Here is a 24,483-nt window from a genome sequence, read left to right on the forward strand (position 1 = left end):
GCTGGATGGGAGGAGTGGATAGCATATGTATAGATCATTTGGAGGTTGAGGGTTCATGGGATGAGATTTGAGTGATGTGAATGAATGGACAGGTAAGTGAATGGTTGAGTGGCTAGATGAATGGACAGAAGAGAAGTAGGGAGGGTTGCTTCAGCCTCCCTCTTCAAAGGAAGAGAGGGAAGGAGAAAGGGAGGAAATGTAAATGGGATGCTGGGCACATGGGCAGAGGATAAATTGGTGGTGTAAGGATAGACAGGTGAATGTGGTAAAAGAGAATGAGTAGATGGATAGATAGGTGGATGAGTGGAAGGCAAGATGGCAGAATGACTTCATAAATAGCTGCTTGGATTGGGTTATTTGATGAATAGATGAATGGATGGATGGATAGGTGAGTGTGCTGGTGGGTGGACTGTTGGTTAAGTCAATGAGTGGGTACAGGGGCGGGCAGATGGATAAGTGAATACATGTGTGTGAGTGGGTAAATAGGTGGGTGAGTGAGCAGATGTCAAGATAGTTTATGGATGATTGCAAGGACTGGATGGTGGGAAAGAATAGATGGATGAGTGGGTGTATGGGTCAATGGGTGAATGAATAAACAGTACATTTCATGTAGCTAAATGCCTGACACCCTGCCCAGAAGCAGAGGGGTGGTCTGGGTTCTGGGATTTGAGTTAATTGTCCTTCACTGGGGGAAACCATTGCCAATTAGGCAAATACATCAAGTCTCAGCAGGTCCTGCAGCAGGCTTGCTAATTGACTCTAACCCAGCAGACCCCAGCTTGGACTTACAGTGGCCTATGTCTTATTGATTTGTAATTTACACTCCGTTCGCATGCACAAGGATTTGAGGTGACTTATAAGATTTTACTTGCATGTAGCAGGACACTTAGAAATAAAGGGAGACAGCTAAGAGGCCATTTAGCAGAGTGATTAAAAGAGTACTTGGTTCAGCTCCTGGATCTGCTATGTACGGGCTGTGTGATGTTGGGCCGGTTACTTAACCTCTCTGAAGGTTATTTCCCCCATCTGCAGGAAGGAAGGGATGAAGGAAGGGAGGTTGGTTCAGTAGGAAGATGAATGGATACACACCTGGGATGCTAGTGGATGAACAGGTGGTAGAATACTGGGTGAGTGGAGTGGGACAGATGGGATGGGGTGAGAGGGTGGGCAGGTGGGTGGATGGATAGATGGGTGGGTGGGTAAATGGGGACAATAATCATTCTCTCATGGGGCATTGTGGGCATCAAAACAGATCATGTGTGACAGCTCAGCACAGTAAGTACTTTGGATTATGTAGCATATGGAGCCATCGTGACACCAGTGACGGCATTTCCTGGAGGAAAAACTCAGACACTGCAACAGGTGATGTCAGCAGGAAAGAGCATTTATGGCCTGGGTAGGCCTGAGTGATGAGGAGTAAGGTGGTTTTAATAGAGAGGCTGGTGGCTGCCACACAGTGAGCCAGACTCAGGCCTGCCTACAAGGCACTTACAGTCCAGTTGAGGGGCAGATGAATAAAAGAAAGTTGCAGGACAAGGTGACAAGTCTGACAATGGGAGACACATAGAACCTCTGGGAGTCCCAGAGCCAGGAAGACTTAGAGGAGAGGAGAAGACATTTGAGATGGGTCTTTTTTCCCCCAAAATTGGATGTCATCTTTTTTTTTGAGATGGAGTCTCACTCTGTCACCTAGGCTAGAGTTCAATGACATGATCTTGGCTCATGGCAGCCTCTGCCTCCCGGGTTCAAGTGATTCTCCTGCCTCAGCCTCCCGAGTAGCTGGGACTACAGGCATCTGCCACCACACCCGACTAATTTTTTTTTTTTTTTGTATTTTTTTAGTAGGGATGGGGTTTTATCATGTTAGCCAGGATAGTCTCGATCTTCGGACCTCGTGATCCACCCACCTCGGCCTCCCAAAGTGCTGGGATTACAGGCATAAGCCACCGCACCCAGTCAAGATGGGTCTTAATGAGCATGACTGAATGTCCTAGGCAAGCCAGAAGGGCAAGGGACATGGCAGGGAGAAGGAACAGCACCTCGAGTGCCAGCTGCAGAGTGAGGCTCTATCTGATGGGCAGAGGTGAGGTGCACAAATTTAGAACCACTCAGAAGGGATGCACCTATAAACAACCCGGGTGCCCAGGCTTCCTGCCTTTATTGGCCAGCCTGAGGGTGTCTCAGCTCTGCCACGTCTAGCAAGTGATTGGCTCTCTGAGCTTTCCTCCCCTCCCCTGTAAAATGGCCCTGATGATTGGGATCTCGGGAGATGAGTGTTATAGTGGTAGGCACTGTTATGTGCACGCAGTAGCTGCCCAGTAACGCCGGCTGCCATGATTATACTTCTTTTCCTACTGAATAGGTGTGAAAAGTGCGTGGGTTCATTTAAGTAAAAAGACTTTAAAAATTAAAACATCACTGGGAAAATGCTGGCTGTGAGATGCAGCCTGGTGTGTCGGGAAAGCTTGAGGGCGACTGGCCTGGGTTTGGTTTCTGACTCACTATGTGGCCTTGGTCAAGTCACCTAAAATGGGACCAGTAGCAGGCATCCCTCAAGGTTGTCGTGGGAACTAAAGGAACGCTTAATGTATCCAGGGCTGTTCCCCCCCTGCCTCCCTTCTTCCCCTTCCCCAGCAAGCCCTGGTGTTCATTTACTACCCACCCCACCCCCAGCAACCCCATCCCAGACCCCCATCCATCATCCTGTCCTTTGCGGAGGTTAAGTGGGTCCCCAAGCAGCGAATCCAAACTCTCCCGAAGCCCTGGCTACACAATGCGGCCCGCTGTTAGCGAGCAGCCAGGCTGGCCCGGAGGATTGGGTTTCAGCCGGGGCGGCCGGCGCTGGCGGATGCCCAGACCAGCGGCAGGCAGGCAGGGGACAGAGCAGAGGAGCTGGCGTCACAGGGACTCCTCCGCCTGGGCCTGAGAAAACAAGAGCAGGCACCAAGCAGGCAACCAAGGCAGAGAAGGGCCTCTGAGCGGTCGGAAGATGAGAAGGGGTGTGTGCTACAAGAGTCCTTGGGCAGAAGGATTTTACATTAGCTGGATTCCCTTTCCTTGAGACTGAGGGCCGAGCAGGGGACCGGGGTGGACAAACAACGCACTGCTTGTTGGTAGATTTCACTTTAGAAATCCGCAGTCTTCCAGGAGCAAGTCCGGGGCTTCTCTGGCATCACCACCTCTCGCCTTGCTTTAGGCCGGTGAACCCAAGGCTCTCAGGTTCCCATTCTCATGATGTTTGTTTATTCATTTATTATTTTTTTATTATTATTATTTTTAGAGATGGAGTCTCGCTCTGTTGCCCAGGCTGGAATTCAGCGGCACAATCTCAGCTCACTGCAACCTCCACCTCCCTGGTTCTAACAATTCTCCTGCCTCAGCCTCCCAAGTAGCTGAGACTACAGGTGCACGCTGCTTTGCCCAGCTAATTTTTTGTATTTTAGGAGAGATGAGGTTTCACTGTGTTGCCCAGGCTGGTCTCGAACTCCTGAGCTCAGGCAATCCACCCGCCTCAGCCTCACAAAGTGCTAGGATTACAGGCATGAGCCACTGCGCCTGGCCTCTCATGATGTTTATTGAGAAGAGGCCTCGGGAAACTCAGTTAGGCTGACCTGGGTTCAAATCCCCGCCTTGCTTCTTTCTGGCTGTAGGACTTGGGGCAGATCTCTGAGCCTCTGCAGGCTCCATTTCCTCATCTGTACAATGGGATAAAGGTATGGGTCTTACAGGGCGTGCAGAGGGTTTAGCTCAGGGACTGACACTGAGGGCACTGGGAGATGAGAGCAGTGATTCTTGCTTCCCTTTCCTGAAGCAGCATTGTCTAGTGGCTTCTGGGATTGGACCAAAGGGATGAAATTTTACCCTGCCCCCTTACTGGCCATGTGAGCTTTTGGGAGTCCTTGATCTTTCTGAGCCTTGGTTTCCCCATAAGTTTGCTCTGGGATATAAATGAGACAATATTGATGAAGTGCCTGCCCCAGTGGCCTTTACCAATGTTATGAGATTCCCTATGGCTCTGTAGGGTCCAGCCTTTGCATGTTGTAAAAACCTTTTGCTCCCAGTGCCTCCTTTGATCTTTAAAACAATGCAGTGAAGTATACAGAGCAAGGATTTTGTCATTTCCATTTTACAGATGAGGAAACTGAGGCTCAGAGAGGTGAAGTGAGTCTTCCAAGCTTGTCAGTGTCCTTGCCTTCTCCTGGAATTTCTAACTTGAACCATGGAAAGAGTGCTGTGACCATGGACAGTCCAGGTCAGGCCTGCAGGCTATGGCTGGCATCTTACCAGGCCATGAGATGCCAGCCAGGCCCAGGTTCAGGTCACCTCAGTCTCGCTAGCCCCAGACAGGGTGCAGCAGGAACTGCTAGGAAGAATCCAGGCTGGCATCTGCTGCTCGGGTCTCACGCCAGCCTGATTTGCTGCCTGGGCTGCAGGCCACTGGTCAATCTGTAGGCAAAGACCCATGGGCGCAGCTCCCAGGTGTCTGTTCATCTTCAGCTTCAACCCCTCTCCCCTGCTGGCCCCCAATTCTAGTGTCATTTCCTCTGCTAAGGCCACTCTGTGACCCAGCAGTTCTCAGGGCAGACCACATCACTACCCTCTTCAGGAATCTTCCATAGCCCCAGCTGCCTATAGGACAAGACCCAACCTCCTTAGCCCCACATTTGAGAGGCTCTCCACATGCTGGCACCCTATCCTGTGCTACAGTCTCCTTCCATGAAGCCTTTTGCTCCCACTTCATGGAACAGACACTCCAGCATGGCACAGTGGCTAAGGACATGGACTTTGGTGCGAAGCTGACCCAGCTCCATCATCACTTCCTGGCCATGGCCATGGAAACCTTGAACAACCTCTGCAAACTTTGATTTCTCCCTCTGTAAAGGGAGATCCTAAAGTACTTACTTCACAAATAGTTAATGATGAAATGGGATAATGAGTGCTAAGCGCTTGGCCTGGAGCCCACCACTGAGAGCCAGTCATCAGTTTCAGTATTGCCCAGACTTCCCTGATGTCTTACACTTCTGTGCCTTTGATTCTGCTGGGCCCTGTATGTGGTGTGCCCTTCCCTCTCCTCCCAGCTCACATGCCACCTCCTCTGAGATGCCTTTCCACATTTCCTGCTCAAAGCTACTCCCTTCTTCATCTGGGTTTCCTGGCTCCTGGCCGGGACCAGCCGTCTCACTCCGCCTCTCCCTGCAGTAAGTTCACATGTCGGGCACTAGTCTGGGAGCTGTTTAAGGCAAGGGCCTGCTGATCTGCCTCTGTGTCTCCAGTGCCTGACTCGGGGCCTGGCACACATCGGGTGGAGGAGATGTTCACTGAATGACCGTGACTTTGTTACTTAACCCAGCCAGAGCAGGAGAAGTCAGGACAGCTGCCAGGAAGAAGGAAGAAGGAGGCTTTGAGCTCAGTTTTGGAAGAGAAGTTAGCCAGGCTAAAGAAGTAAGAAGGGCCAGCCGTTCCAGGCAGAAAAATCTAAAAGGGTCAAGTCACCAATGCTCAGGGAGGTAAAGTGCCTTCTGTAAGCAGAGGGAAATTCTGGATGGCTAGATACGAGAGACACGAAGACAGTGGCTAGAAGGTTATTAGTGGACCTATTGGCAGGGCCTCGAGTGCCTCATTGAGAGTCAGGACTTGATCCTTCAGGTAGCAGGAGGAGCTCTGAAGGGCGTTAAACGGGATCACACATGGACTTTAGAAACATCACCCAGCTGCCTTGCGGGTGATGCAGGTACTGTGGATGCGTGTACCGTGTGTCAGTTCTCAGTGGAAAAGGCACAGTGGTGAACAAGGTGGATGCAGACCTCCCCAACATGTGTGCCCTGGGAGATGTCAGATGAACAGGACTCACCTACATGGTGTCATTTAATTCTCGCAATGACCCATTTTACATATGTGGAAACTGAGGCTCAGAGAGGAGAACTGGCGTGCCTGCATACACTAGAGCATGCCAGAGCCAAGGTTCTGCCCTGGGCAGTCTGTGCCCCACGCCCCTGCTGCCCTCCTCCCACCTTCTCCTGTTCTCACACAGGCCCACACAGAGAGAGAAGATAAACATACATAAGCTCTGATGACTTTGTTGTTTTGTGTTGTCTGTTGTGTTTTTGTTGTTGTTGTTGAGACAGTCTCGCTATGTCACCTAGGCTGGAGTGCAATGGCACAGTCTCATCTCACTGCAACCTTCGCCTCCCAGGTTCAAGTGATTCTCCTGCCTCAGCCTCCCAAGTAGCTGGGTTTACAGGTGCCCACCACCACGCCCAGCTAATTTTTGTATTTTTAGCAGAGACAGCATTTTACCACATTGGCCAGGCTTGTCTCGAACTCCTGACCTCGTGACACACCTGCCTCGGCCTCCCAAAGTGCTGGGATTACAGGTGTGAGCCACTGCACCCAGCTGTGTAGTCTGTTTTTAAGGCTATGGCCATGGCACCTTGAAAATAACATAGATGTGAGAAAAGATGGATGTGGATTCCAGTCCTAGCCCTGCCTCTGTGCACTTATGCAGGTTGGTTCTCCTCTCTGACCTCAGTTTCCTTGCCTGTGAAATGGGGTTAATAATAGTATATGCTTCTGGAGGTTGTCATGAGCCTGAAATGGCATTTAGAGGGCCCTGGCCAGTGCTTGGCATACAATGGGTGCTTAATGAAAGTTCCTTCTTCATGACTTCGGGACACTCACATATTGCCATTAGTGCAGAGAAATAGCATCTGTGGTCCTAGAGAATTATAGCCCACGAGGGGATCAGACGGAGCTGACTAGGGGTGGATCGGAGAGAAGCGGGCAGCCACCCGCTCCAGCCTGAGAGCAAGGGGCCCCCTGCAGCCACCTCCTGTCAGCCCAATGCTAATGACTTCAGTGTGTCTCCATTTTAAGTTCAAATATTTCTGAAATGCACACTGCTCATTCACACGTAGCCGGAGGGGACATTGGGTCCCCCCAGCCCGGCAGTCAGGGCCTCCTGATTGCTTTCTTCTGTGAAACCTCCAGGAAGGAGAGGGGGTGTGGTCACAGTAGGGATAGGGCCAAAGTCACTCCCATGGCCGGGCCCCTGTTTTCACACTGAGGAAGACACTCTGGGCTGGTGGCCCTGCCTCCAGCTTTTGCCTGGATGCTAAGAATCTGCGTAGCCTCTTTCTTCTTCTGTCCATTGGGATTTTTTTAATTGGCATTAAGAGCAGCCAGGGTCTGGGAACCAGACATTTCAATAGGGTGGGAGGGGCCAAGGGCAGGTGAAACGGCACAGTTGGCAGAGTGGGAAGCGGATGGCACCAGTGAGGCTGGCAAGGATGTGGGCAGATGGGGATGTTCCATCAGAGGGGCCTGGGAGAGCTGCTGTGACCCTTTGTGGCCCTGTCCTGTGCTACCTGAATAGCCCCTGCTAAACCTCTCCAGGCTCAGCTCTCAGCTCCCACCACTTCTGCTTGATTCCCACAAACTCGGCTGTGGCTCACCTCACCTCCTGGCCTTTACTCTTCTTCCCCTCTGCCTAGCATGCCCTTCCCACTCCACATCAGCTCCCTCCCCACCACCCATTGTTTGTTTGTCGTTTGTTTGTTTTGAGACAGAGTCTCCCTCTATTGCTCTGTCTGTCACCTAGGCTGGAGCGCAGTGGCACCATCTTAGCTTACTGTAACCTCCGCCTCCTGGATTCAAGCAATTCTCCTGCCTCAGCCTCCTGAGTAGCTGGGATTACAGGCGCCTGCCACCACACCCAGTTAATTTTTTGTATTTTTAGTAGAGACGGGGTTTCACCATATCGGCCAGGCTGGTCTCGAACTCCTGACCTCGTGATCTGCCCGCCTCAGCCTCCCAAAGCACTGGGATTACAGGGGTGAGCCACCGTGCTGGGCCCCCCTCACCCATTCTTTAAGCTTCCATTCAGGAGTCACTTTCTCCTGGAAGCCATCCCTAAATTTGGCATTTTTTCCCCTCCTTCCATACTCATTTCCTATAACCCTCAATACAGCGTGCACATCCTCAGTGTGGTCTTAGCCACATAGTGTGGTGATTAATTATCTGTGTACAGTGACAACAGCTTCCCCTGCATGAGAGATTGTCACCGTCACAGTGAGGATAGGGATGGAAACATTTCCAGAGCTTCAGAGGCAGCCTGAGGGAGCCCAGCGGCTCCTGAAGTGTGGGAAGTGAAACGATGTTTGGAACTTTGCAGATGAACATTTTTAATTGTAATACTCTGTCTATTTCCCTTCCTGTTATGGCAAGGATATTAGTTTTCCATTTATAATAATGATTATGTTTTTTTCTCTTTAAGATGCTTTTGAGAAAGAAAAGGAGTCAAGTGGAAGAAAAAGTCGTAACTAAATAATTGTACAGGTTGTAGGTAGAAATGACTAAGTCAGTAATGTTGTCTATACGAAAGGCTGTAGCCTGGGCAACCCCATGGAACAGGACACTAGCGTATGCTCAAGCCTTGCAGATGGGGAGAGGAGGCCTAGGTGCCAAGCCCTGTGCTAGGTCTTAGGGATCCCGGGACCAGTACCCAGCACCCACTTCTCAGGGGACCACGGAGCTTTGGGAGATGATAGCAAATAGGGTAGTTATCACCCAGAATATCTGCAAATGCTGGGAAAACAGGAAGCACTGGGGCTGCAGAGCTTTGGGGCAGAATGGATTCAGGAGGAGTTGCTAGAGGAGGTGACCTGAGTTGAGACTTCACGGGTGAGGAACATTAGGGCAGGCAAAGAAGTTGTGGAGGTGAGCAGGAACAGTATGTGTGAGGTATGGGGTGAGAAGGAACACCACATCGTCTGTGCAGAATGAGATGGCTGGTCTCTCCACCTACTCGTAGCTAACTGGAGTGCAGCTTGTGGGTGGAATAGATGTGCCATCTTGGGCAAGTCGTGATTCTCTTGAGGCTTTAGAAGCCTCAACTTTCTCATCTGTGAAATGGGACAGTATCAAGCACCTCTTGGCATTGTTGTGAGAATGTTGGTGAGAGATTCTGGCTCCTAATAGGGTCTCAGCGGACGTGAGTTCTCTCCCTTTTAAGATTTTTGGGATTGGAGGGGAGACTGGGGTGTTATGGGGTAGAAGAAGGAAGTGGTGGTGGTGGTGGTGGAAATGGAGCTTGGTTTCCTGAACCCAATAAATTCCTGAGGTAAGAACTATTAACTCCAGATTCCCCAGAGAACAGAGTTTGACTTTTGTGCTTGGTTTGAGAGGAACAAAGAGGAAACTTTCCCCAGGGAAAGCAGCATCAGATGGACTGGGATGGGCTCCTTGGGGACTGTGGCTGTGAAGCAAGAGACTGATGCCTGTCAGATGTTGGCAGGCATATCTGGGAGGTGGGGGAAGCCAGGCAGACTAAGCTGGAGCCTCCTGGGCCTGCCTTCACTTTCAGGGGCCACCTAATAAGCCCAAAGGAGGAAGTAGTGTGTGCAGGTGCTGGATGCACAAAAACAGCAGTTGCTGCTAAGTGAGGATCTACTTTGTACTTGGCTCCAATCTGCTATAATTCCACACTGAGAAGGTATTTTGACCATTTTCCAGGTGAGGAAACCGAGGCTTATCAAGAGGCAGAACAAATGAAGGTCCATTTAGTTTGTTTGTTTTGTTTTTTGAGATGGAGTCTTGCTCTGTCGCCCAGACTAGAGTGCAGTGGCACATCTCAGCCTCTTCGGTTCAAGCAATTCTTGTGCCTCAGCCTCCTGGGTAGCTGGGATTATAGGCTGGGATTATCACCCCACCCAGCTAATTTTGGTATTTTTAGTAGAGACGGGGTTTCACCATGTTGGCCAGGCTGGTCACGAACTCCTGACCTCAGGTGATCCACCCGCCTTCAAAGATCCATTTGTGGCTGGGTGCAGTGGCTCACGCCTGTAATCCCAGCACTTTGGGAGGCAGAGGCGGGTGGATCGCATGAGGTCAGGAGTTTGAGACTAGCCTGATCAACATAGTGAAACCCCGTCTCTACTAAAAATACAAAAAATTAGCCAGGCATGGTAGCGGGCACCTGTAATCCCAGCTACTTGGGAGGCTGAGGCAGGAGAATCACTTGAACCCGGGAGGCGGAGGTTGTGATGAGCTGAGATTGCTCCATTGCACTCTAGCCTGGGCAATAAGAACAAGACTCCGTCTCAAAGAAAAGAAAGAAAGATCCATTCGCAATAGTCTCTGTTTATTTTCCTTCCTTTTATGACAAGTGATATCTGTTACCAAGCAAGAAAAGGACCTAGTGTTAGAACCTAGATCTCTGCTATCTCCAGAGCCTGGGTCTGTGTGCTCTGCTCATTTGCCTTTTGTGCAGAGGTAGAGGAAGGTGTTAACATTGAAAAGCAAAAGACCAGGTTGGAGAGAGAGCACTCTTGTGCCACCTCCTTCCACAACCTGGAAGGGTGACAGATTTCCCAGAGCCAGGCTTCCAGGCAAGGCTGGGAGTGGCACGGGAGAAGCCTGCAGAGGAGATGCCCAGCCTCTGCCTCCTCCCAGGGGGATCTGCAAACTTCACGTTCCCTCAAGGTCCCTTCTTATCTGCAAACCAGCCAGCCCATTTTCTTCCAGTCCTGAGATGCTCCCACTGCTCTAGGCCACTGCTTTGGGCCAAAAGAGGTGAAAGGCACAGGGGGAGCTCCTGGCCTAAGCTTCTTGGGAGCCCAGAGTTTGAGCACCAACTTTTAGTGTATGACTTTGGCAAGCCATTTGCCCTCCTTGGGCCCAAATTTTCACTGGTAAAATGAGGATGTGAGTTCCCGGCCCCTCTTTCTCTGGGCTGTGGAATCCTCTAGTGTTTGGCCTCTGGGTCAGCCCAGGAATCTAGCCAAGGGATGGGGCCACCTGCCTGGTGGGCTTGCCTCCCCGCCCAACCCCCTTCTTGTCCCAAGCAGAGTCTCTCCTCCCCCTTGTTCGACACAGCTCCCAGCAGCTGTTCCCTGGGCCCAGGCCTAGAGCCCAGCTTGGCGCGTCTCTGGCTGAGGCCGATGAGAGAAAACAGGTTAAAAGTTCAGCCCTTGTTCTCTCCAGGAAGAAAAATCTGTAGCATTCGGCATGTGAAAAGGAACCCTTTTTTCAGCTCCAAAGCTGCATAATAGAACTTCCCTCCAATTTGCCATCAAAAAGATGCCCTTGGCACTGACTCTACCATCCCTGGCACCCTTACCCCTCACCCCCTCCCTGTGCCAGTCCCCAGTGCAAAGGGACACGGTGACCACAGGCGGTCATGGGGATGCCAGTGCAAAAGGACACAAGCCATAGGCGATCCTGGGGACACTTGCACATCCTCTCTTGTGAACTCATGGGTCTGACTGGGGTCACCTCTGGCCAAATGCTTCCTCCTATCCCCACCCTTCATCCCCTCCACCCCTGCCATAGTTCAAGCCTCATTATCTCCTATTTGAACCTTCTCATCAGCCCAGACACTGGGCACGCAGCCCCAATCTCCTGGTTCTTATCATTTAGCCCAGACCATCAAGCTAATAGTTGCACCTGCCTAAAAGTTCATAGGATAGGAGGCAAGACACCTGCACTTCACAATGTGTCACCAACTCCTGTGTGATCTTTAGGAAGTCCCTTCTCATCCCTGTGCCTCAGTTGCCCTGTCTCCAAAAGGAGGCAATTGGGCTGGATCAGGGATAGCATCTCAGATGGTTCATATTCGTTTCCTGGAACACTGTGGCAAGAAACATTGTATGGCCACAGTATTGGGACTGATGAGTGACACCTGCCCTTGGCACGGAATTGGAGCAGAGCAGCAAGCGTGCCTCTCACCCGCTCTCACTGAGCGAGGTGGCATCGCTGTGACCTTCTATGTCTCTTCCCCTACTCTCGCACAGCTGTTTATATTCACACCTCATCTCCACTCCCAGACCATGAACTGCCCTGTGGTAGGGCCTTGCTAGTCACGGTTTTCTCTCTCAGGGTGCCCAGTGCAGTGCCTGGTACATAATGGGCATCAGGATATATTTGTTGAATGAATGCTTGAAAAGGGTTCATTTAAATTCATTCAGTGCTTTGCAATTCCATTCAAAAAGTGTTTTGAAGCCACAGAGGCAAGGAAGGGGTATCGGGGAGGGATCCTGAACCTGACCTGGGGAGAATGGGGGTCTCCAGGGCCCTGTGGCTCTCCTTCCCCCTAGGCCATGTGGTTCCCTGCAGCTGCCAGAATCGGGGTGGCAAGTGGAAACCAGGATGGTCCAGAAGCTGATGTGCCTCCTGAACCCCCACAGGCCACATGACAGTTGGCCCCTACTGGGTGCAGGGCTTGCTCTCAACACTTCTCCACTCCTGGGACCCTGTCCTGGGGGCAGAGTTGTCTGAGCCCTGGGGGAGGGGCGAGGGATGGGAACAAGATGGAAGACTCCAGGTTTCTAGAGAATGGGAGAGTACACTGACAAGATGTGACTGAGGGGCCCAGCTGGGACACAAGAACAGCCCTTCTAAGGCTCATGTTCCAGTTTTTGAGAATTCGATGCAAGCTGAAAAACAGATACCCAGCGTTTGATGTAAAATATCAAGGGTTTCATGGCAAACCCTCTGAAACCCATCCAGTAGTCCCCAGGTTTAGTGGCTGTAAGACCCTCCCCGTCCAGAAAAGGAAGGGAAGGGCAGTACTAAGTTAGTGGGACTAGACTGGCTAAGAGGTGGAACCTGACCATGATGTAAGCGTGGACTGGGCCTGGAGGGGCGGGGCCTAGAAGAGTGGCATCAGATGATTGGCTAGGCTGTGGGGTAGACGGGATAATGAAATAGAGAGGTGGAGTCTAAACGGAGGGCAGTCTGGAGAATTAAGAGCCAGATGACTCGGGCAATGGAAGTAGGCGGGACTCTTTGTAAAGAAGGATGAGGGCCCAACAGAGAGATTGACAGCGCCTAGTAGGTGGGGCGGGGCGGTGACTCTTTGCTCTCCCCACAGAAACGCTAATGGACTCCACTACAGCGACGGCTGAGCTGGGCTGGATGGTGCATCCTCCATCAGGGGTGAGTCAGTGGTCCCCAAACCTTGCATTGGTCCCCAGGATCCCTCAGGCCCTGCTGCAGGGCCCAAATGCCTCCTCATATTCTAACCCCCTTCCCCTCTTCAGGGCCCAGAACCGCACCTCTCTCAGCCCCACCCTGCCAATCGCCTTCCATTGATGGAGCCATGATCCCTTGCCATTGATGGAGCCAGTTACCATGACAACAGGCTGGATGCTTTCAGCTTTTATCCTGTAGAATCCCTGGGGTGAGGCTGAGAAGTAGGTGCTGGCACTACCCCCGTTTTACAGGTGAAGAAAGTGAACTGTCATTTCCTGAGTACCCCTTCTATGTCAGATACTGGATTAAGCACCTTTATACACATGATCTCTGATCCCACGGAGAGGAATTATCTCCATTTTACAGATGAGAAAACTGAGGCTCAGAAAGTGTAGCCACCTGCCTGGGGCCCTATAGATAATAAGTGAGAGGCTAAAGTTTGTATTCAGGATTCTGACTGAGCCCACTCTACCCCCTTTCTGTGTCCCCATAACACAAAGCTCCCCCTCCCTTGGCTCTTATTATCCTAGGGTCTAAACTGTGAGCTCTCCAAGAGCAAAATTGGGCATAAATTACAGGCTGTGGGGTCAGATATTCCTGAAAATCCGTCTTAGCTCTGCCACTCACCAGCTGTGTGATTTGAGGCCAGTTCCTTCATCTCTCTGAGCTTTAGTTTCTTCCTCTATAAAATAGTGATAATATCTTCCTCATAAGACTGTTGCAAGATTTTCCTGCAAGGTGTCTAACACACTGCCTGGCATAGATCGGGCTCCCAGTCAAGAGTAGCTATAATCACCCTCATCACTGTCATTGTCATGAAGTTTGATATTCATCCCTCATCCCCATGTTCTCTGGGGAGGGCTCTGGACTCTACAACCCAGCCCTTCCCTTCCCCCCACCGGGGTTCCTCCACTGGCACTCAGCTGCTGCCTCAGGGAACTGCATTCCCCCCACCAGGCCTGTGCTCTCAATAGGCAGGGCCCCAGGGTCAGGCCGCTTTCTGTGGCTCTTTCTTGTCACCAATTTTCCATCTGCGAAGGCGGCTGGGCCCGCGGCCCCACCCTGCCAGTAATGAGGCCAGGCTGGGCTGCAGGGCCCCGGACGCAATTATTTGGGGTGTTTAGGCTGCAGGGCCTCCGCATGTTAATTAGAGAGAGGGGAGAAAGGCAGCGTGCTCTAATTAAGTGTTCTAATTAAGTTCTGAAGAAGAGCAGCGGTTGTAACAAGGGGCTGACTTTGTCACATGGTGCCACCAAAAAAAAAAAAAAAAAAATTAATGCAATGTAGGGAGCTTCAGAGTCAGTATTGAAGAAGAGGCTGAGCCAGTAAGCTTCCAGACCTGCCCTCCGCATGTGCACTCACGCTTCATCACACCTGACCCTCCTCAGGCTGCCAGCCCCTACTCCACACGCATGGATGTGGCCCAGGGAATCTTAGTGGCACAGGATAAAGGACACCCATTTGAGGGTGACACCTTTTTTGTCAGCCACCACTCCCATAGTCACATTTGACAATTGGAGGCCCAGAAGGGGGAGGTGACTTGCCCAAGGCCACTCATCAAGTTAGTAGAGCTGGGACTAGAACCCAGGACTCCTGGGGCACACTTGGGGTCCTCATGTCTCAAGGCAGCATGGGCAAGCACATGAAGCTCTGTGTCTGTGTGACCTGGGTCAAGTGCCCTCACTTCTGGTCTCTACTCCCTCCTCCTCTGTAAAAGAGGTATAACCATACAGACTATGTATGATAATCATGACAAAGAAATGAGATTCTGTGAGGGTGGTACCCAGCCCCAGCATAGAATGGAGAGGGGACTCTGCTATTGGGGCTTCTTTGGATCTACCCCAGGTGAACCCAGCCAACACCAAGGGGACACAGGAGAAGGATAGGATGGGTGGCTGCCCGAAGCAACCTCTCAGCCCCACTGAGACTGGCCCGCGAGGGCTGAATATACTGGACACTCAGGCAGGAAAGTTGTTCCCGAAGGCCCTTAGGAGAGTTGGTAAATGCAAACAGTGGGCATCCAGACAGCCAGCTGCAGAGGAGACCAGAGAGGGTGCCCCAGGAGGGCACAGAAGTGGGCAAAAGGCTCAGCAGTGGGATCGAGTGTGGTCCATGAGTGTGAGGAGATAACCCAGGCCCTGGGCCCTTCCCACCCCAACTTTCCACCACCTGGCCCAGCCTCCTGCAGCAGTGAGGCTTGGCGACTCTGCTGGGTTTTTGAGAGCCCAGGCTGCCCCAGTGGGAGTACAGGAATAATTTCCCTGGGCAGGGAGGGTGGGCAGCCTCCCTCCAGGTATCAGAGAGGAAACTAGCAGCTGAAAGTCCCAGAGCAGAGCTGCTCTCGTGGGGAAGGGCCCTGCCTTCCCCATTATCCTATGCATTCATTGAGGATGAGGACTGTCTTCCTCCATCAGACTGAGAGTTCCCAAGGGCAAGGGCTGTCTCTTCCTGGTCAGACAGGGGGCTTACCAAGGATAGAAGCTTTGTCTCCCCCAGCAGACTGATAGCCCCCACAACCAGAAAGCTACATCTACTTTCATCAGAAGGACCTCCCTAAGGAGGGAAAGGTTCTCCCTATTTTTCCCTTCCAGGTGGGGACTTCCTGGCCGGGGTCCCTGTCTCCTCTATGAGATTAGTACACCCCTGACAGTAAGAGCCACGTCCCCCCTGTCTGGGGAAGGGTGGGGAAGAGGCAAGGTGAGATCAGGCAGTCTACCAAGAGCAGGGTGTGTGCCTTTCCTGCCTGATTGGCATGTCTCCCCCATCAGATTGGGAATTCTCTGATGTCTTCACCATTAAACTGGAGGACTCTCTAAGGCAGAGTCTGTATCTTCCACCTTAGAGTGAGTGTTTGCCGGGGCTGATCCCTTACCTCCCCACCTGATGAGCATTTTACCCACAGTGGGAAGAGGTGAGTGGCTACGATGAGAACATGAACACGATCCGCACGTACCAGGTATGCAACGTGTTTGAGTCAAGCCAGAACAACTGGCTACGGACCAAGTTCATCCGGCGCCGTGGTGCCCACCGCATCCACGTGGAGATGAAGTTTTCGGTGCGTGACTGCAGCAGCATCCCCAGCGTGCCTGGCTCCTGCAAGGAGACCTTCAACCTCTATTACTATGAGGCTGACTTTGACTCGGCCACCAAGACCTTCCCCAACTGGATGGAGAATCCATGGGTGAAGGTGGATACTATCGCAGCCGATGAGAGCTTCTCGCAGGTGGACCTGGGTGGCCGCGTCATGAAAATCAACACCGAGGTACGCAGCTTCGGACCTGTATCCCGCAGCGGCTTCTACCTGGCCTTCCAGGACTACGGTGGCTGCATGTCCCTCATCGCTGTGCGTGTCTTCTACCGCAAGTGCCCCCGCATCATTCAGAACGGCGCCATCTTCCAGGAAACCCTGTCGGGGGCTGAGAGCACATCACTGGTGGCTGCCCGGGGCAGCTGCATCGCCAATGCGGAAGAGGTGGATGTGCCCATCAAGCTCTACTGTAATGGGGACGGCGAGTGGCTGGTGCCCATTGGGCGCTGCATGTGCAAAGCAGGCTTCGAGGCCGTGGAGAATGGCACCGTCTGCCGAGGTAAGGGCCAGGGTGAGGCACGTGCCCCTGCAAGTGCACAGAATTGGTCTTGGCTGCAGACTCGGGCTGCAGACTCGGGCCTGGCCTCTGAAGCTCAGAGCTGACCGTGAGGCACTCTAGGGCAAGGGTTTCCAAGCCGGCAACCATCATTCAGCTTCTTGGAGGGAGGCGCTTGAATGTAGCACTTCCTGAACAACAATCCATGCCCATGCTGCAGGTGGTTACCAGATGATCTGGGTACCACCTGCAGCATGGTTGGTGTAGGATAAAGGTTTTTTGTTTACGTCATCATATGAGTATGTCAAGCGGTGTCTTTTTCTTCATTTTCAAAGGTGATATGGTTCCCTTTTTAAGAACATGTATGTCATAGTAAGTAATATTTATACATTAATATGGTAACATTTGTTTGAGATTTACTCTTTCAGTATAGACCAGACAGTGCTGAAGTGACAAAACAATAAAAGTTGATTTCTCCCTGAATGCTCCACGTCCACTGTGGGTCAGCCTGGGACTCCTCCCTCTGAGAGCCAAGTGGATGGAGCGCCACGCATTTGGGATGTTGCCATCTGCAGGGCAGACTGATGGCAGGAGCGTGGCAGATGGAATACTAGCTTTAAGGGTTCTACCTGGAATGCACCCCTACCATAACCTCTGTGTACATTTCACTGGCCAAAGCAAGTCAGAAGGTTACCTCCTATTCAAAGAGTTGGAGAAGTGCAGTTTTACTGTGAGCCAGGCCCACACCTGCCCCCTGTACTGTATGTTGAGCACTTCTGTGATTTAATTCATTTCCTCCTCACAAGGACCCTGTGACAGAAGGTACTGTTGTATATGAAGAAACTGAGGCTCAGAGAGCTTAAACAGAGCCTAAGTAGAGGATCTGGGCTTCCAAAGCCCACCCTCTTAACCACCATGCCACACGGTTAGCTTGTTGAACACTGTTAAGTAAGTGCAGGTGGTGTTTGAATATGGTGAAGAACCATGAAGGTGAGCCGCAAACATGAGAAGTTTGTGAGCAGTATGGCCTGGTGCTGAGAAGGCTGTGAAGGTCGAAGGGCCTGGGTTAAATCACCCCTGCCACCCACTAGCGGTATCACCTCGGCCAAATGTAAAACCCTCCTTCCTACGTTCGTGTGAGGAGTCAGGAACTTGGTGCATGCAAAGTGCTTGTCATGGTTTCCAGTACACAGGAAGTGCTTAGTAGATGTTAACTAAATGAGATGATGTGTACAAAGCCCAGGTGCTCAGCCTGTGAGCTAAAGTGGTGGTACTGGGGGTATCGGTGACTTGAGCCTACTGTGTCATGTCCTCTTGCATTCCCCATTGAGTTCAGAGTTTGGGGCCAGATCCTGGGGTGCTGCAGATGCCAGGCTGAAGGTTTGGGCTCTAGTCCAGCATCCCTAGAGAGCCAGGCTGAATGTGGTTGCAGTGACCCTCACCTGATAAAATGTGAAATCTACCAGCTCTGTGGTTCCTCCCTCTAGCCCTCTCAGACTAGCAAGGCAGCTTTTCAAGATACCTAGAAGGATGAGTGCCAGAGAAAGGAGGAAGGGGCCTGTAGGGGAATCTCTACAAGGGGCCTGTCATCTCAAGAGACAATGGCAGCCTGGAGTGGGGCGTCCAAAGTGCTGGGGAAGAGGAGAGGTCAGATCAAAGGATATTTTGCCAATGAAAGGGATGGGATGGGAAAACAGGATGGAAAGGGAGGAGAGGGAAGAGTCAGAGGGAACAGGGCATTCTAGCTTGCAGGAGGGGGATGATTCTAGAAAAGAAATGGGGGAGTTAGGAGAAAGGGCTGGTTTCTTGGGGAAGACAACAAATTTGGTTTTACGGCCTTGGGTATAAAAGTGCACAGCCTTGAAAGATTCAGTGGTGAGACAGCGAGTGGGTGGCAGAAGTGAATGGGAAACCAGTCACTCATTGTTGATGGTTTGTTCATTCATCAAACTTTTACTGAGCCTGCTGTGTCAGACCTTATGCTGAGCATCAGGCAGTACAGAGAAGAATCAGACTGTGGCTCTGCCTTCTGGAGCTCAGAGTCTAGCAGGGGAGACAGACATATAAACGTACAAAGGTGGTGATGTGTTAGACTTGTTTTAATAGGAACTGCTCAGGCTACAGTGGGCACAGAAAATGACGGAAGGCTTCACAGAGGAGGTGACTTTGGAGCTGAGTCTTGGGTGGGTGGCCCAGAAATGCTGGAGGAAGGATCTGCATGAACAAAGGACTGGGAACATGAATCAGCTTGGCCCATGAGGGAGGCAGGTTTGATGAGGCCACGACTAAGGGCTCGAGGAGGAATGTAGGAAAAACAGAGACAGGAGGTGTTCTCAGATGAGAAGGTATATTAGTTACCTATTGCTGCATGAAAAATTATTCCAAGACTTAGCAGTTTAAGACAGCCAACAGGTCAGAGGCAGTGGCTCATGCCTATAATCCCAGCACTTTAGGAGACTGAGGAAAGAAGATTGTTTGAGCCCAGGAGTTTGAGACCAGCCTGGGCAACATAGTGAGACCCTGTCTCTACAAAGAAAGAAAAAGAAAAAAGTTAGCTAGATGTGGTGGTGTGCACCTGTAGTTCCAGCTACTTGGGAGGCTGAGGTGGGAGGATTGCTTGAGGCTATAGTGAACTATGATCATGCCACTGCACTGCAGCCTGGGTGACAGAGCAAGACTCTGTCTCTAAACAGCAACCAACGTTCATTATCTCACAGTTTCTGAAGGTCAGGAATCCAGGTGTGGCTTAACTGGCTACTTCTGGCTCAGAGGTTGTAATCAACGTATAGCCTGGGGCTGTGGTTTCATCTGAAGTCTGGAGCAGGGAGGGGTCTGCTTCCAAGGTCACTCACAGGGTTGTTGGCAGGACTCTGCCCCTCACCACATGGGCCTCTTGCATGTGCGGTGACATTTCCCAGAATGAGAGCCAAGAGCAAATACCAGCAAACACCCAAGACAGAAGCCACAGTCTTTTATAACCTAATCTCAGAAGTGACATCTTGCCACTCTGCCATATTGTCTGCATTAAAAGCGAGTCACCCAACTCAAGCCATACCCCAGGGGAGGGAGTTGGATACCGAGTGTGAGTGCCAGGAGGTAGAGTCATAGGGCCGCATTAGAGGCTGCCTGGCACAGGCAGGTTCACAGAATCAAAGCTTCTCCTTGCAGATGGTGAGGGCGCAAGGCGGGGCGGGGGCAAGTTGTGCCAAGCCCTGGCTCCCTTACACCCCTGTCTTCCCCTGGACGTGACAGCCTCCCCAGGACCCTGGCCCAGCCCAGCCAGCCACTGGGTGTGGGTGGGGGCCAGTCAGGGTGTGATTAATGAGCTCAGGGAGCCCAGAAGGATGCCAGCTGTTGCTAGGGCCTGTGTGGCAGTCACCCAGATGCAAGGCTGCTGCAACCCAAGCCCCACAGGCACCGGCCTCGCTGGCGCGGGACATGCAGTGATTCCAGCTCACATCCAAGTAACGTCGCCCCGGTGCTTTCCCGTCCTCTAGCTTAGGGCTTCTCAGCCTTTATTGTGGATCAAAGTCACCTGGTTAGTTGGTTAAAATACAGAGTTCTGGGTCTGGCTCAAACCTTTCCCCCAGGTCTGGGAATGTGGCTCCAAGATGGGGCCAGGAATCAGCAGTTTTGTTTTTTTTTGAGACAGGGTCTCCCTCTATCACCCAGGCTGGAGTGCAGTGATGCAATCTCAACTCACTGCAAGCTCCGCCTCCTGGGTTCAAGCAATTCTTGTGCCTCAGCCTCCTGAGTAGCTAGGATTACAGGCATGCCACCACACCCGGCCAATTTTTGTATTTTTGGTAGAGATGGGATTTCACCATATTGACTGTCCTCAAACTCCTGGCCTCAAGTGATCCACCTGGCTTAGCCTCTCAAATGCTGGGATTCGAGCCACTGTGCCCAGCCAGAATTAGCATTTTTAAATAAGCAGCCCTAATGATTCTGTACCAGGACCATGAGCTCAGATACACAATGCGATAACACATGTTTGGCTGGACCAAGCTGGCACGGAAGGCCAAAGGGAGGACACAGGACGCAAGCCCAGCCCCAACAACACTCCAGGGATGGTACACCCTGGGGCAGCAGAACATTAGCAGAGTCTCTAAGAGGATGTGATTTGAAAAGATGCATTTAATATTGAGATATAATTTAATAGGAAAAAATCTACTGCTTTGTTAATATAAATTAGAGAAAATAAGGCTGGATTAAGTCTTCTTGGCAGATGGAGAGTGAGGGAGTCCTCATAGGGAGTGGCCACCATTCCTGGGGTGGGCGGTGATGGTGAGCAAAGGCTTACTAGTTCCCAATGCAGTGAGTGGGCTAAATGGATTCAATCTGACCAACTTCCTCTGGTGCCTACTGTGTACAGGGCACTGTGGGAGAGAGGAGGGGCCTGGGGAAGCCAACTATTCAACAGGCATGTTTTGAGTAACCTCTGTGAGCCATTTAGCCCTCTAACAAATATGCATAGCATACCTGCTGTGAGCCAGGCGCATTCCAGGTGCAGGGGGATACAGACATGAACAAGTCAGCGCATTCATTGCCCTCCCGGAGTTTTTAGTCTGAGTGGGTGGATGGCAGAAGACAGAAGAAAAAGTCAATGAGCAAATAAACTAGTTGCAGACTGTGATGAGTGAAGGGGGAGAAAACTGTGTGACAGTAGAGATCAAAAAGTGATCCTGCTTCAGGAACGGCTTCCTGGAAGAGGTGTCATTGAGTTGATGGGCCTGAGAAGTCTGGGGGGAAAGCATTCCAGGCAGAGGGTTCCTGAGAAACCCTGACACTCAGCGTTTGGTCTGAAGTGGCTCCTGGGTGAGCAGGGGACTCAGACACCCAGGGAATGAGTCAGAGCGCGGTCCTGCCACAGAGGAAGTCCATCCAAGCAAAGTGCTTTGCACACGTGAGGAAGAAGGTGTCTTGTATGACTGGGTATCTCAGATGGCTGAAGGGAGGGAGGGAGGAAGGGAATTGTAGGCAGATAGAACTATATGAATAAAGGCCCCCAGTGTGACAGTCCAGGGCATATTTGATGGGTAGAAAGTGCTTTGCAGGGTATAGGGATTAGGATGCAATTTTCCCCCATTCATTCACCTGTTCACTTTTTAGTGCATGCCCATTTGGGCTCTACACTGGCCATATAGTTGCCAGGTGAGGATTCCTGGGACTTCCCTGAGAAGAGCCCTGTTCCCTCTCTGACCCCAGTCCCCACTGTGGCTTCCAGCAGGTCTGCTGGGAGTGGCAGGAAGTGTCCCTGGAATGCCTTCTTTGCAGCAGCCGCCCCCACCCAAGTCTGTTTCTCTGACTTTTTCCAGAGTATGATAGGTTTGATTGTGAATGTGCCTCTGCCTCCGTTTCTCCAAACCTGCCTGTCTCCAGATCCCCGTTCTCCTTGGTCTCTCCTTACCCACCTCAGTCCCAACTTCCGCCTGCCCAGCAGGAGCCCCCAACCTAGCCTTCTTTGGGGATCTTGCCCCATTCTCTCCCAGTGGCCAATCATCATCTGCAAGGGATCTGGAGGCAGTTCTGTGGAGCGCGATTGCTGCGATGCTATCAGGCGTAATGGGATTTTTAATATTTAGCTTGGATGGGGAGAGGGGCTGCTAGCCAGCTCAGGGCGGTTGCATGCACATGTTGATTCGCTGGCTGCAGCCCAGACTCCCCAGTTCCCAGCTGCTGGGCTTCTCCTCCCAGCCTCTCCCTCTTGTTGCCCTGCCCTGCTGTGCAGCCCCTGCTCTCTCCCCAGCTCATGGCCTCTCCTTGACCTTGGCTGTAGAGACCTGCTTTCAAACCCCAGCTCTGCCTCTCACTAGCTGTGTGACCTTGGGTGAACAACTGACCCTCTCCCAACCTTTGTTTTCTCATCTGCAAAACAGAATAAACAGAGGCCTGTTATACAGAGTAAATGAGAAAATACCCAGAAGACTATTATAAAAATAAGATTAAGGACTTTCATGAACACTGTCTTTGCCTATGAACTTTTTTTTTTTCCTGGTGAGCTTTTTATTTTGAGGAAAAAGACAACTTTCCCTTATCACAAAAGCAATGCAGGTTATTTGTAGACTCTTTAGAAATTACTGATAAGCAAGGAGGAACAAATTAAAATCACCCATAATCCTGTCATCCAGAAATAACCAAAACTGGTATAGTTCTTTCAGGCGGATTTATGTGTATTTACACATATTGATTTTTTGTTTTCAGAAAAAATGGACTCCTGCTTAAACTACATGAGGTTTTTCTTTCTTTTCTTTTTCTTTCAGAGAGACTGGATCTATGTTGCCCAGGCTGGTCTTGAACTCCTGGCCTCAAATGATCCTCCCACTTCAGTCTCCCAAAGTGTTGGAATTCCAGGCATGAACCACCATGCCTAGGAGGAGAATTTTTGACAGTAATATTTTGTGGACATCTTTACATATCATGCTAGAGCTGTTAACATCACTGTGGGGAAGCTCTGAGCATCCCATAGAATAAATGTACCATCATTTATTTACTGCTGCCCTGTTGATTGACAGATAGATTGCTTGCAGTATTTCACTATCTTAAACAAATGCTGAGGTGAGCTTCATTGTTTCTCTGTCTTTTTGCAATGCTGCTGGTATTTGCGTAGGATACATTTCCAGGCGTGGAATTGTAGGGTCAAAGGGCATGTACTCTTTTTAGAGCTTTTGACAAACATCGCCAAATTACCCTCCAAAAGCCTGGACCGTGTTACCCTCCTCGCCGCCGCCTTTAAGAGTGCATGTTTCCTGGCATGCTCACCAGCATGGGATGTTCTGCCTGTGGCTTTATTTTCTGTTTTACTCCAGAATCGTGTGCTTCCCAGCCAAGGGAGGGAGGGCCCAGGGGCCAGGGGTCCTCTCTGGGCCTTCAGAGTTGGATCCTCCTTCCCACCCTGCTTTCAGCTCGAGCCCCTCTCACAGAGGCTGGACCAGTGGCCCAGATGTGTCTGGGGGCATCTGCGGGGGTGGGATGAGGTCAATGGGGTGGGCTCTGGGAGGGATGCTGCCAGCTGGCAGCCTGTGCTGTGCTGACTGGGGAAGGGCGTGAGGGTTGGAATGCTGGGTGGGAGGGGAGGCCCAGACCCCCACACAGAAAGTTCTGCTGCTTCTCTTCAAGAACAGGGTGGAGATGCCCAATTGGGGGAGGAGGAGGGGTGATAGGCAACTCCTGCAGACCCCCAGGCTCAGGCCAGGGCTGAGACCACACAGGCCAGCCTTTTGTTATGGGGATTAGATAGGGACCCTGGCCAATGTACTCAAGCGATTCAGGTCTTTGCTCTTAAAAATGGGAAAAATTCCACACCCTCCCCAACTTCCCCTTTCCTATCCATCCATTGGACCATCCATCCATCTATCCATCTGTCCATGATACATCTATTCATCAGACATCCACTGAAATCATCCAGCTTTTGATTTTTCTGCTTCTTGGAGGGCTCAATGGTGTCTTCATAGAGGACCAGGAAGCTAACACTTGAGTGTCTTGTGCCGGGCATTAGGGGGCCTTGGAAATGGCCATGAGGGCCCCTGCCCCCAAGGCTCACTCAGCCTAGAGATGGTGACAGATACATCTGCGGACAGTGAAAGTGCAGGAGGACTGGGGTCGTGCTGGGGAATGCAGAGCAGGCAATGGGGGTCTGTGGAAGCAGACAGAGGCACCCAGCCCATCAAAGGGGGTGTCAGCCAGGAACAGGTAGTCAGAGGATGACTTCCAGGAAGAGGGGCCACTCCAGTGGAAGCTGAGTGAGGAGCGAGAGTTAGGCAGGCGAGGAGGAGGTGGAAGGCCTGGGGGCAGCCAGAGTATGTGCTCCTGGGAAGGGTGGGGGTCACCTCAGTCCTCTCTCCTGAGTCAGCTAAATGGAAGGTTCTGGATCTCAGGTCATGAGATGATTCTCTCTGGTCCTCAAATTCCCAGTGGTCTGGGTAGGAAA

The 24,483-nt window shown here is 51.5% G+C and overlaps 1 protein-coding gene across 7 annotated transcripts in view; it reads left to right on the forward strand.

The window, feature by feature from the left end:
• Positions 1-24,483, forward strand: part of EPHB2 (EPH receptor B2) — a 203,964-nt gene that overhangs the window by 58,917 nt on the left and 120,564 nt on the right. For all 7 annotated transcript variants that reach the window (XM_035308091.3, XM_035308092.3, XM_035308093.3 and 4 more), the window contains exons 2-3: positions 12,869-12,933; positions 15,872-16,556. In XM_035308091.3, coding sequence (XP_035163982.1) covers positions 12,869-12,933; positions 15,872-16,556 — 750 coding nt within the window. The remainder of the gene's footprint in view (positions 1-12,868; positions 12,934-15,871; positions 16,557-24,483) is intronic.

The sequence above is a fragment of the Callithrix jacchus genome, chromosome 7 (assembly GCF_049354715.1).
Source record: "Callithrix jacchus isolate 240 chromosome 7, calJac240_pri, whole genome shotgun sequence".
NCBI classification, from domain to species: Eukaryota; Metazoa; Chordata; class Mammalia; order Primates; family Cebidae; genus Callithrix; species Callithrix jacchus.